The sequence below is a fragment of the Triticum aestivum genome, chromosome 4B, assembly GCF_018294505.1.
Source record: "Triticum aestivum cultivar Chinese Spring chromosome 4B, IWGSC CS RefSeq v2.1, whole genome shotgun sequence".
Classification (NCBI taxonomy): domain Eukaryota; kingdom Viridiplantae; phylum Streptophyta; class Magnoliopsida; order Poales; family Poaceae; genus Triticum; species Triticum aestivum.
In genome coordinates, this window is record NC_057804.1 from 26,817,194 (window position 1) to 26,829,566 (window position 12,373).

Consider the following 12,373-nt stretch of genomic DNA (forward strand, 5'->3'; position numbering starts at 1 on the left):
CTTCTCCGCAAGGAAATCTTCCTTCTTCCTCCATATCTTCGGTCTTTTGATCATGAGGGCGACAATTGTACTAATCAAAGTGATGATATTCCTGCTGGTACTTGTTCTTCTCTGTTGCATGTGCAGGTCCCTGGTGAAAACGGCGCTCAAAATGATCAAAATTTCGAAAATATAGCCCAAGATGATCTTATATTTCATGTTGAGGAAGGAGACGAACCCGACATGGATGACGAAGCTGATCTGGCGGCGCCCGCAACTCCTGTGCGCGTCCAGACCTCGGATCACGCGACCAAATCAGCCTCGGATCGTGCCCCCACCAGCTGAGCGCTGATTCAGCGGCAGGCGGGACCAGCTGCGGGGCCGGATCTCCCTCGCCCAGCGTGCGCCACTCCTGCACCGACACATCAGCAGCAGGCGGGACCAGCCGCGGGGCCGGATCCCCCTCGCCCATCGTGCGCCTGCAACCGCGGTCGGGTGGTCGATCCGCTGTGCCGGCTCGGGTGGCTGGCACCCGTGTGCACTCAGAGGAGGCGGACACACAGGCGGCTACACCAACAGCTACGGGATCTTTTGTGCACGAGGCGTCAGATTCGCCTGTGTCAGCACATGCAGATTCCTCAGGATCTTCTACGGCAAGTGCTCCTGTGGTCCAGCCAACAGCTCCTTCACGAGTTATGACTCGGTTACAGAAAGGTATACAAAATCCTAAAATAAGAAAAGATGGGACTATACCGTATGGAATGTTGTGTATTTCAGGAGAACCAACAATATTGAATAGTGCACTTGATGATCCCAAATGGAAGAAGGCAATGGATGAGGAATATTCTGCGCTTATGAGGAACAAGACATGGCATCTTGTACCAAATCAAAAAGGTAAAAATATCATCAATTGCAAATGGGTTCACAGAATTAAAAAGAAGGCAGATGGCTCCATTGACAGGTACAAAGCACGTCTAGTTGCAAAGTGTTTTAAACAACGTTATGGTATTGATTATGAGGACACTTTCAGTCCTATTGTTAAAGCTGCAACTATCAGACTTGTGCTAGCCATTGCTGTATCCAAGGGCTGGAGTCTACGACAGCTAGATGTACAGAATGCGTTTTTGCATGGCATTCTAGAAGAGGAAGTGTTTATGAGACAACCACCTGGTTATGAGGATAAGAAGTCACCACATTATGTTTGCAAGCTTGACAAAGCACTCTATGGTTTAAAACAAGCACCCAGAGCATGGTACTCCAGATTGAGCTTACAATTGAAATATCTTGGTTTCATTGCCTTCAAAGCTAATACATCTTTGTTTATTTATAACAAGGCTGGAGTAGTCATTTTTGTGCTTATATATGTTGATGATATCATAGTTGCAAGTTCTTCACAAAATGCTACTAATGCACTTCTGCATGATTTGAGCTCAGAGTTTGCCTTGAAGGACCTAGGTGATTTGCATTTCTTCCTAGGTATTGAGGTCAAGAAAACTCAAGATGGAATTGTGTTAAATCAGGAGAAATATATCACTGAGCTTCTGTCTCTCATGGGAATGAAAAATTGCAAGCCAGTTCCTACACCTTTGTCTTCCTCAGAAATACTTTCAGCATATGAAGGTGTGCCACTTTAGGAGGAGGAAAGCACAAGGTATAGGAGTACTGTGGGAGCACTACAATATCTAACTCTCACATGTCCAGATATCTCATTTGCTGTCAACAAGGTTTGTCAATATCTGCATGCACCTACTTCTGCACATTGGTCAGCTGTCAAGAGGATTAAAAGATATGTGAAGCATACTATGGGAATAGGACTCCATTTTAAACGTTCTAATTCTTCTCTTGTGAGTGGATTCTCTGATGCTGACTGGGCAGGATGTAGTGATGACAGAAGATCAACTGGAGGCTTTGCAGTATTTTTTGGGCCTAACCTTGTTTCTTGGAGTGCTAGAAAGCAAGCCACTGTTTCACGATCAAGCACAGAAGCTGAATACAAGTCCTTGGCGAATGCAACTACTGAAATTATTTGGGTTGAATCACTTCTTGAGGAATTGGGAATCAAGAAGAATTGTATCTCATGTTTATGGTGTGATAACTTGGGAGCAACATATTTGTCTGCAAATCCTGTGTTTCATGCAAGGACAAAGCACATCAAAATTGATTTTCACTTTGTGCGAGAGAGAGTTGCAGCAAAGAAACTTGAGATACGGTTTATTCCTTCTAAGGATCAAGTAGCAGACGGCTTTACAAAGGCATTACCAGCAAGACCATTTGAGGAGTTCAAGAGTAATCTTAATCTAGGATAGTTAAGATTAAGGGAGGGTGTTAGAGAATATTGTTCCCGTAGCTATCTCCAAATCACCGTAGCTATCTCCAACTCCTTTCCTTACTTGTTCTACTCAAACTCCTTGTAGTCTTCCTTGTACGCCAAGGCTTGGCTTCGGCCCATATCAATATATATAGACCGCGGCTCCCCTCGAGGGAGTAGGAACGCTTATTATCTTTCAAGATCGAACTGACATCATGACCTTTAAGGCTTTAATTCACATGTGTGATAACAAATCTACCGGATAACCACAAATATTTGGGAGTTGAGTTATGTTGGAAGAATGAGAGTGTTAGTTAGTTTCGTGATTCAATTTGGAAGGCCTTACTCAAGCAGGAACTAAACAGTCCCTACCCCAGGGAGCTTAGAGAATGTAAAGGTATAGACACGGTTCAAATCCCAAGAAAACTTAAATCGTGGATTCGTGCACAGACGCTCGACGACGAGATTCGGTGTTAGTTTCTTTAGGTCGATTCAAGGGTTCAACGATGATGAGTGTGGCTCTAGGGCAGGTCCTCAGAGGCACGTGCATAAAGACTTTCTGGCAATCATCGATATTGGCTCTGGTAGCGGAGTGGCGACAGTGACGCGTCAATGGCTCATTCTGACAACGACAATGCTCGTTTAGTGGTCCAGGCACCTCGATATTTTTTGTTACATTTGAGGTGTTTATATATTTTTTATAGTAGATCTGAGTTCTTCTAAGAAAAAACACTTGATGAACAATGTAGAGGCTGTTTTTATTTCTGAAATGACCGAGATAGAGAATTGTGATTGATCTTACACGACGATTTCCTTGGAGCCAATAAAATTAAAGTAGTCGAACCAAAATAATGTGTACATACCTGAGCTCCCCTGGCCGGATACACAGTCGCCTTCTAGAAGTTGTATCCAATGCTCGTTCATAATTTGCCCACATCTTATCATCATTTCCATCCAGAATTAGTTGACGCTTAAACTGATGTATTATGGAGGGAGTAGCTAGTTAATTTTTCTTTTAAAAAAAACTTTTTTTGGAGGCAAACTAGCTTTTTTTACATTTTTTTTGGCAAACTAGCTATACTAGTTTAGTTGAAGGGGTGCTACATGGCCAATGCACGCTGATTCTGTCCACGGATTTGCATATTAGTTTAGTTGAAGGGGTGCTACACGGCCAATGCGCGCCGATTCTGTCCACGGAGTATGAGCCATTGGCGAAAGATATTGTCTCCTCCCACAGAAAAAAATATCGAGCTGTAAGTATTAAAGGCGACATTCAGCAGGTAGCAGAAGTTGGTTGGGCTTGATTGCCAATTATGTCTGTCCAACGCTGGCAGACAGATGCTGAAATTGCTGTGGCCAGTACCACATCTGCATAGAAAGCGATGCTACGTATGATTTTTGTATAGACACAATACATATGTTCTTTTTATTTTTGCGTATCAATACAGACGTTCACATGTTCACATACAGTACATGCGTCCTATCCACCCCTATGACAGTAATGTACGAGCATACACCTTATTTTATAAACATCCACAAGAGATTAAGGTGACGGATCCTCAATATTGATGAAGTTGCCAGAGGCACCTCACGCATTTATCGGATACGCCATATCACCGAAAGAACTAAGCTTAATTCACCAATCAAATGATAAGTGCCAATATGCACGTGGTGTTTTTACGGGAAATATCTAGTCAGAATGTTTGCTTTGTAGTCTTAGAGAATGAGCATTACCGTGTCATCTACTCCCTCCGTCCGAAAATACTTGTCATCAAAATGAATAAAAGGGGATGTATCTAGATGTATTTTAGTTTTAGATACATCATTTTTTGTTTATTTTGATGACAAGTATTTTCGGACGGAGGGAGTACCTGAGAAAGGTGAGGGGCATTAGAGAAAAGAGGGAGGATAAGGGCCTGGATGAAGGAAGAATGAAGGGGTTGATCGGTGGTGGTCAGGGGCCTGACCCAATGGCTCGCTAGTTGGGTCGGGCTCGGGGCCAAGACTTGGGCCTGTTAGGCTGGCTGCAAACACACTCAACCCCCCCCCCCCCCCCCACACACACACACGCACACACACACAAAACAAAACTTAAATTTAATGTTTTTATATACCTCGGACGTGATTACCATAATATTTTTAAAGCGGGCTAGGCCTGAGCTCGGATTTTTAGGTTCACGCTTTTCAAAGCCCATCTTGAAAAGTCTAACCGACAAAAGCACATGTCTACTTGTGGCTCATCCAATAGGGACTAGGGCACATACATGACTCACACGATAGAGTGTTGCTAAGAGCATTTGAAGATATATTGGTCTTGCAATAAATTTCATGTAACTAAAATTGTTCCTGTGGTGTTTCTCTATGTAAAGGTTGCAGAGAAAAACTAGTCAAGACTCGTGAGTCGTGAGAGAAGCATGCTCAACCCCTCAATGACCAACCTTTATCTTCAGGCCATGCCTATAATTCTTCTCTTCACCATTTTCTAAAGCTCCTGCATGACTTAGCTAATAGGCCCATTCTAGACAATTTGGGTTCCCCCAGTGAACTCCATAATCCATCTAATATCTTTGATGTGTCACTCATGGAACATTTCTTCATATATAACTCAGTAAAACCTCAAGTTCACGGGAATTGCTATTCATTACCAAAACTCAATGGACATCTTCATCTTGGTGGCTTTCATTCACACACCCATACAATAGTCCTCATGAATTACCTATGGAACATTCCTTCGTATACATCTGGATGAAAAATATTAGTGCATAAGGATTGCAAGTAACTATCAAAACCACACTTGGGGTTACATGCACTTTGAGTAACGGCAAACCATCAAAACCACACTTGGGGTTACATGCACTTTGAGTAACGGCAACTGGATTATGGCCGCTGGACATGGGAAACATAAACGGTGCATCCATGCTTGTAGTCCAAACAGTGTTGAAAATACCACTGGGGAGTTTTTAAAAATCTTAAAGTAATAGAAAATATTCTGTAAAACCAACTTGTGGTAAAGAACGTGTAAAGTTCATGTTTAAGAGATTGAGAAAAATCTAAAAAAATTACAAATGTATTTTAAGGGTGCGTTTTTTTCTTACAGAATCTCATCAAAGGGCAGGGTGCTCCTACGATTTAACCAAGAAGAAGAGAGTTGGCCCAGTTTATAAAGAAAACTAGGTCAAAGACCACATGACAACCTGATTGATTGGAGGACAACCGTGCACAAACCTTAAAATGAGCAGAAAAACTAGTCAAGACTCGTGAGTCGCGAGAGAAGCATGCTCAACCCCTCAATGACCAACCTTAAAATGAATATAGAAGGTTCACCTCTTGCACTTGTTGAAATACTCGCATCTTGTTGGAATAATTGGCATGATTTTTAATGAGAAAGAAAATAGAAGGAACAATTGATGAAGTCAATAAATTACTCTTATCTACCTTCCCTCACTTTAGGAAATTAGTTCTTTGAGAGTGGAGGAAAGAGATCAAAAGTCTAGGCAAATGTCATATCCAAAAGTTGTCTCCTGATGGTGAAGATGACCTCCTTAAATCTTCCCGTTGGGGCTCCCTGAGCTTACCTAGCGACTTTGCTCCAAACCACCCAAAGAAAACACTCGGCCAATGAAGTAGCAATTGAGTCGAACCAAAATATTTTTGAACTACCATCTGGATATCGGGTCATCCGGAGGTTCCGTCTGGACCCTTCGGACCACCTTGATAACCCACAAGTACAGAGGATCAATTGTAGCATTTCTCGATAAGTAAGAGTGTTGAACCCAACGGGGAGCTAAAGGTAGAATTAATATTAACTTCAAGTTCTATCGACCATCGATACAACTCTACGCACACTTAAAGTTTGCTTTACCTAGAACAAGAATAAAACTACAAGTACTTTGTAGGTGTAAAGAGGGTGAGTCCTTAGGGGCACGTGTATAAAGACTTTTTTCTGCCAATCATCGACACTAGCTCCGGTATGGGAGTGACGACAACGACGCGTCAATGGCTCATCTCTAACGACGACGGTGCTCATTTAGTGGTCCAAGGACCTCGATATTTTATTTTATTTTTACGTTTGAGGTGTATATATTTTTTTATAGCAGATCTGAGTTCTTCTAAGAAAAACACTTGATATACAAGGTAGAAACTGTCTTTTTAAATGAGTGAGAAAGAGCATTGTGATTGATCTTACACGACGATTTCCTTGGGGCCAATGACATTAATGTAATCCAACGTGACCTCCCCCAGCCGGATACGCAGTCGCCTTCTAGAAACTGTATTCAATACTCTCTCGTAATTTGTCCTTTTATCATATATGAATTTTTATCATCTTCAGTTCAGATGTGTTGTGGTTCATGAAGATTTAGTCAAATTCAGATCTTTTGAGCACAAGCACTGTTGCACTGATATTATAAATGCACAAGTTCAGTTCAGTCTCAATTGCAATATTCTTGCACATGTATTGATATCTTTTCATGCACAAGTACTCTCAGTTCAACCATGTTACAAAACTGTGCAAAAGTAGTCTCACGTGAGCTTGCTGAAACAGATGGCCCTTGGTGCTCGCTGAAACAGACAGAGTTTCAGCCTTCTCAGCTTGCTCAGCAGGTGCATTGGCATTTGTGGCAGCAACGAGTTCATGAAATAACTGCTCGCTGGGGGAGACGGAGACGGTTCCGCGGAGTGGCCTCCTCTCCCGTCGCCGCTCACCCAAGCCCCCTCCAACAACATGCTCCCAATCTTGCATCACTCCAAACCAATCTGTGAGAGTGTTTTCCATTGAAATCAACCACCCTCTACTAGTGAACTCATCAGGTGGTCCACTCATCTTCTTCTGCAAGCATTGCTTGCTCCACAAACTACATCATGGATCTATTAATTGTGTTATCAAAGTAATGTTGGTCACAAGTCCTAGACTTGTAATCATAAAGTAGATAAGCAACAAGAAGTAAGAATGACAGATAGGAGTAAAATGGTACCCAGGTCCCAGCAGCATGTGCTCCTTCAGTGGACGGTAAATAAATAATTCTGAGTGTCTAAAATTCAGGTAAAATTACACATGCAAATGTTTGAACCATTCAGATTCCAGTAGGTTTTCTTGGAAAAACAAACACTTTTTTGCGCCTGAGCAAAAGAAACAAATCTGGGCTCTAAAATGTAATCTTTAGAAGCACAAAACTTGTACAGAAAAAAGGAGACCCAGTGCTAGAAGCTCCTACGCCAGGTGGGGTCTGGCCGTCTGGGGAAGGATTATATGAGGCAAAAGCCTTACCCCTGCACACTGCAATGCAGAGAGGCCGCCTCGAAACTTGTTTTACACAATGGGTACAAATATTGTCAGAGCGCTAAACTTGGTTTCTCTACTCATGCTGCAGAAATGCCAGCCTTTTCCGTTAAATTTACAAACATAATAAAATACAAGAGAATTTACATGTGTATCCTTTTCAGAATGTTTTGATATCAGGGATTGGGATTGCTGTTCTTTTCAACCAGCATTAAGTAATGGCCAACAAAGTAAAAAAGGAACAAATGTACAATAAACAATCATGTTATTGCATGACTGCAATATGATGAATTGTAGCGCGTGATATTTATAATCTTTAATACAACAAAAACTCAATTACTATGTTTGCAAACTGCAAAGACCCATCAGAATAGAGACCATCCTGTACCTAGATAGTGGTAGCACTACACATAATATTATACAAAGATCATAGTTGTTAAGTTATTATTTTCAGCGTTTTTTTCCAGAACACCAATGCACAGGCACTGTCTGTTATATCTAAGCAACGGCGCACAACATCCATATGAAACAGCATAATATACACCCCAAATGGATCGACCTTACAGTTTTTCAGTTAAAGCTATAATCCACATTGATCATTACTACTGAATCAGCACAAAAAGCACCAGCAGCAGCAACAATGATGATAATAATAATACTAGGAGCACTGTGCACTACAGCAGATCAATCGTTGACAAAGATCAGAACAAAGTTTCAGGGCAATGATCACTTCACCATGCTAAGCATATACTCCCTCCGACCAGAAATACTTGTCGGAGAATGCATAAAAATGGATGTATCTAAAACTAAAATACGTCTAGATACATCCATTCCTCCGACAAGTATTTCCGGATGGATGGAGTATTAAAATACTAAAGAGTGCAATTTGCTATTTCACCTTGTGATTTTCAGCAGCTAGGATCTCCTTGAGTGATGGTCCCTCTGGTGAGTCGGTCATGCTCATCTGTGCCTGCAGACCTTCAGCTCCATGGTTCCCAGCAACTGCAGGTGCTGTGTAGTAGTCTGATGCCATGATCCTGTCTAACTTGGACCTCACCGCAGCATCTACAGCAAAAGGCCACAGATTTCAATCAGCAATCACCTCAAATCAAACCAAATTACAAACCTACATCAACCCTCACATGTAACAGAGGAGCCAGGGTGGATCGGCGCATCAGCACGGGTTAGCCATAGGCGGGCATGATGGACACAGGCCTGGAGTGCGTCGTGGTGGGAGACACCATCTGCGGAAGAAGGGCGAGCCGCGGCAAGGGCCGCCACAGCAGACACTGCGTCAAGGTCGTTCTCCACGAGCAGGTCCACGGTATCATCCCATACGTAGCCGTGGGTGATGCAGCTGCTCCGTTCGTGCTTGCGCGCAACCATGGTGGCGATGAACTCGTTCGGTGACTTGACATAAAAAAGGGAGCCGAAGTAGATGAGTGCGAGGAGGTCCTGGATGGACAAATCGGAGCCAAAGGATGAGGAACCGGCAGCAGGTGCAGGGACGGTGGAGAGCTCCTGGGTGAGAGCGGTGGAGAGTGGTACGCGGAGGCGCTCAAGCTCGTCAATGAGCGCGGCGATGACGGGCTTGGAGTGCATGAGCTCCTTCTGCTCCTGGTTAAGCATCTTGCCGGCAGCGACGGACTCCTCCATCTGCGCGATGCGATTCTGCTTCTTCCGCAGCACACGGAGACGCTTCGACACCACCGAGAGCACCGGCCCTTCCTTGATTTCAAATATTGTCCCTTTGGTTTCAAATTCTTTAACCAACTCTGCAAAAAATGCAAAACATAATGTAAGGCAACAGTAATGTTTTCATCAACAAAAAAGCAACTAATTACATGTGTTATCAGACTACCATATTAACTAGTGCTTTTCCGGTTATTACAATTTTTTGTTAACTCCGTAAATTTATTAGGGACGAGTACCTGAAGTCGTGCCAAAAGAGCTAAAAAGAACACACGGTTCATATGTTGGTTCGAACCACGCCGTCTTTTGAGGAGCACACTGCGCACCAGACTCGAGCTTCAAACTTTTGGTGTCCACAGTAAGTACATATGCTGTCGGATGGCACATGCTCTCGTTCGCCATAATGTAAATAACATTGTCATCAAGCAAGCTTAATGTAGGACCAGCACTAGTCAATTTCTTCCAAGTCAAATTGTTTTCCTCATCAAACATCCCAGGCAACAAATTCGGCAAACTTGAGTCGGTGAAAGATATCTCAGACGTATCAATCGTCAAGCCATCACACCAAACATCTGAATAAATTGATCTAGTCCATGTTTTAGCTATCCAGCCATAATCCTTTGCTCGCTTCATGTTGCAGAAAGCATCTTGCACATGAAAATCTAACTCAACACACTTGATCAAATCATTGAATATCGTCACATGACGGTGTGGTCTTGGAGTGAGATTCTCGAACATCAAATGGAACTCAGACGTATCACACGGTTCCGGAACTGGCAACGGAACAAAACGGATGGTAGGCTTTTTATCCAAAACATTGCATAAGAGAATTCCCCACCAGAGATCAATCCAACCTATGATACCCTTTTCTGCATATGCTACGCTCATGGTATTATGAAGCAATAGCTTATCCCTGGCATTCCTTGTCTCATCATCCTCAGCGATACAAGCGACCTGAGAGTGCCAATCATTCGTGTCGGATCGATATATGTGGAGTGTGTAATGTTTGCGAGACTCAAGTCTGAAATATTCAACATGAGGAAAAATGACAGCAAAGTCTTCACTGTTATCACAAACCGGCAAGATGGCAGCCAAATTTGGCGAAAAAGAAGATGGATATGGCCTTGCAAGAAGATGAAGAGAGGCGAAATCCGGCCCTGCTTTGTAAACAAAATAGTCGATGAACCGCAAGTAAGGGTTGACACTGTCCGAGAAGGTGATAGCCAGCAGTACAAAGCCTCCAGTTACGCCAAGTATACGAGGCTGTGCTGCCAAGCGATCCCCGGTCTGATCAACGCAACTGACCAGGCACAGTGAGATGGCTGGAGGGTCAGCTGCTTCAAAAGAAACCTCCAAATGAACCCCTTTGCTGTTCTTGGATTTTGCGGTGGTGGAATTTTTCAACTGGCCCACTAAACATCTTCGATCCAGCAGGATTTGGGGGTGGCGGCCACACGGAGAAGGATGGTCGGGCATTGGCCTCACGGAAGAGTGAAAGGGCGCCGATGAAGATATGGATCGTAGAAGGCGGCGAATGGCCTAGCCCTGGGAATTGACGGGAAAGAAGCTCGGGGGGCAATGTCAGGGAATCAGGGTAGATGAGCTCGGACTATGGCTGCCTGGGAGGCAGGGCGGACGGCCGGAGACGGAGCATCGTGGCAAAGGCCGAAGGTGGGAAGCGCCGGGATGGCGGTGGTGGCGGCGGCGGCAGGCGGTCGAGGTGCGTGGCGGCAGGCGGTCGCGGTGCGCGGCGGCGACGGTGGAGCCAAACCCTAGCGAGGCGGCGGCACGAGGGAGACAGATTGAGCGAGGGGAAGAACCGAAGGAGCGAGACAGATCATTTTGACAGATCGGTCGCTAACACATCTCGAACGCCCGGGCGGCCGGCCCATGTAGTGTAAGGCTCTCAGTAGCGAGTTGTTTCCAGTGAGTTTGTTTTTCCTTTTTTTTGAGGTTTTTTTTTCAGTTTTATTAGTTTTCAGTGGGTTTTTTATTTTGATTTTCCAGGAAAACACGAGATTTATTTATTTATTAAAAAAATATTTCTTAAATAAATACATAGCATTTTTGAAAATTTGAGAATATTTTATAATATGTTTGTGAGCATTTTATGAAAAGTATGAACACTTTTTTATATTTCTGAACATTTTTAAGCAATTTTAGTAAATGATGAACGTTACATTTTTTTTAATAAATATGGGAGTCTCCAGAAGCGTCTGATGCCTATCTAGTGGCCGCTATTCTCCCTGGCGGTTCAGTGCATGCGAGGTGTGCAGGCAACGTTGGGGTTTATGGGGTGTAGGCCTATGTTCGTGATTTGTAGACAAAGTGACCAACCTGCGACACGGATGACGGGCAGGCTCAGTGTTTCAAATGGCCACTGGACATAGATTGAGTCATGTGCATGTCCGTGATACGTCTCCAACGTATCTATAATTTTTTATTATTCCATGCTATTATATTATCACTCTTGGATGATTTACAATCATTTTATAATCATTTTTTGACACTAACCTATTGACATAGTGCCCAGTGACAGTTGTTGTTTTCTGTTTGTTTTTTACATCGCAGAAAATCAATACCAAACGGAGTCCAAACGCAGTGAAACTTTTTGTGAATTTTTTCTGGCCCAGAAGACACCGTAGCGCCCAGGTGGGTTGTGCCCACCTCGGTGGCCTCCTGCACCACCTCTTTGCTCTATAAATACCCCAATATTTCAGAAACCCTAGGAGAGTTGACGAAAATTAATTCAAGCCACCGCAAGTTCCAGAAACACCAGATCCAATCTAGACACCATCACAGAGGGGTTCATCATGTCCATTAGTGCCTCTCCGATGATGCGTGAGTAGTTCTTTGTAGACCCACGGGTCCGTAGTTAATAGCTAGATGACTTCCTCTCTCTCTCTCTCTTGATTCTCAATACAATGGTCTCTTGGAGATCCATATGATGTAAGTCTTTTTGCGGTGTGTTTGTTGGGATCCGATGAACTTTGAGTTTATAATCAGATCTATGTTTTATATCCATGGAAGTTATTTGAGTTTTCTTTGATCTCTTATACGCATGATTGATTATAGCCTCGTATTTCTTCTCTGATATTTGGGTTTCATACGGCCAA

The 12,373-nt window shown here is 43.4% G+C and overlaps 1 protein-coding gene across 2 annotated transcripts; it reads right to left on the reverse strand.

The window, feature by feature from the left end:
- Positions 1-6,678: 6,678 nt before the first annotated feature.
- LOC123090737 (uncharacterized) lies at positions 6,679-11,093 on the reverse strand. 2 transcript variants are annotated; one of them, XM_044512075.1, is made up of 4 exons: positions 9,497-11,093; positions 8,708-9,340; positions 8,464-8,630; positions 6,679-7,140 (listed from the first exon to the last, which is right to left on the reverse strand). In XM_044512075.1, the coding sequence occupies exons 1-4, from the start codon at positions 10,731-10,733 to the stop codon at positions 7,093-7,095; spliced, it is 2,085 nt and encodes a 694-aa protein (XP_044368010.1). In that variant the 5' UTR covers positions 10,734-11,093; the 3' UTR covers positions 6,679-7,092. The 2 variants fall into 2 exon arrangements, with proteins under 2 accessions (XP_044368010.1, XP_044368009.1); XM_044512074.1 differs by having other exon boundaries at positions 6,700-7,153.
- Positions 11,094-12,373: the final 1,280 nt, after the last annotated feature.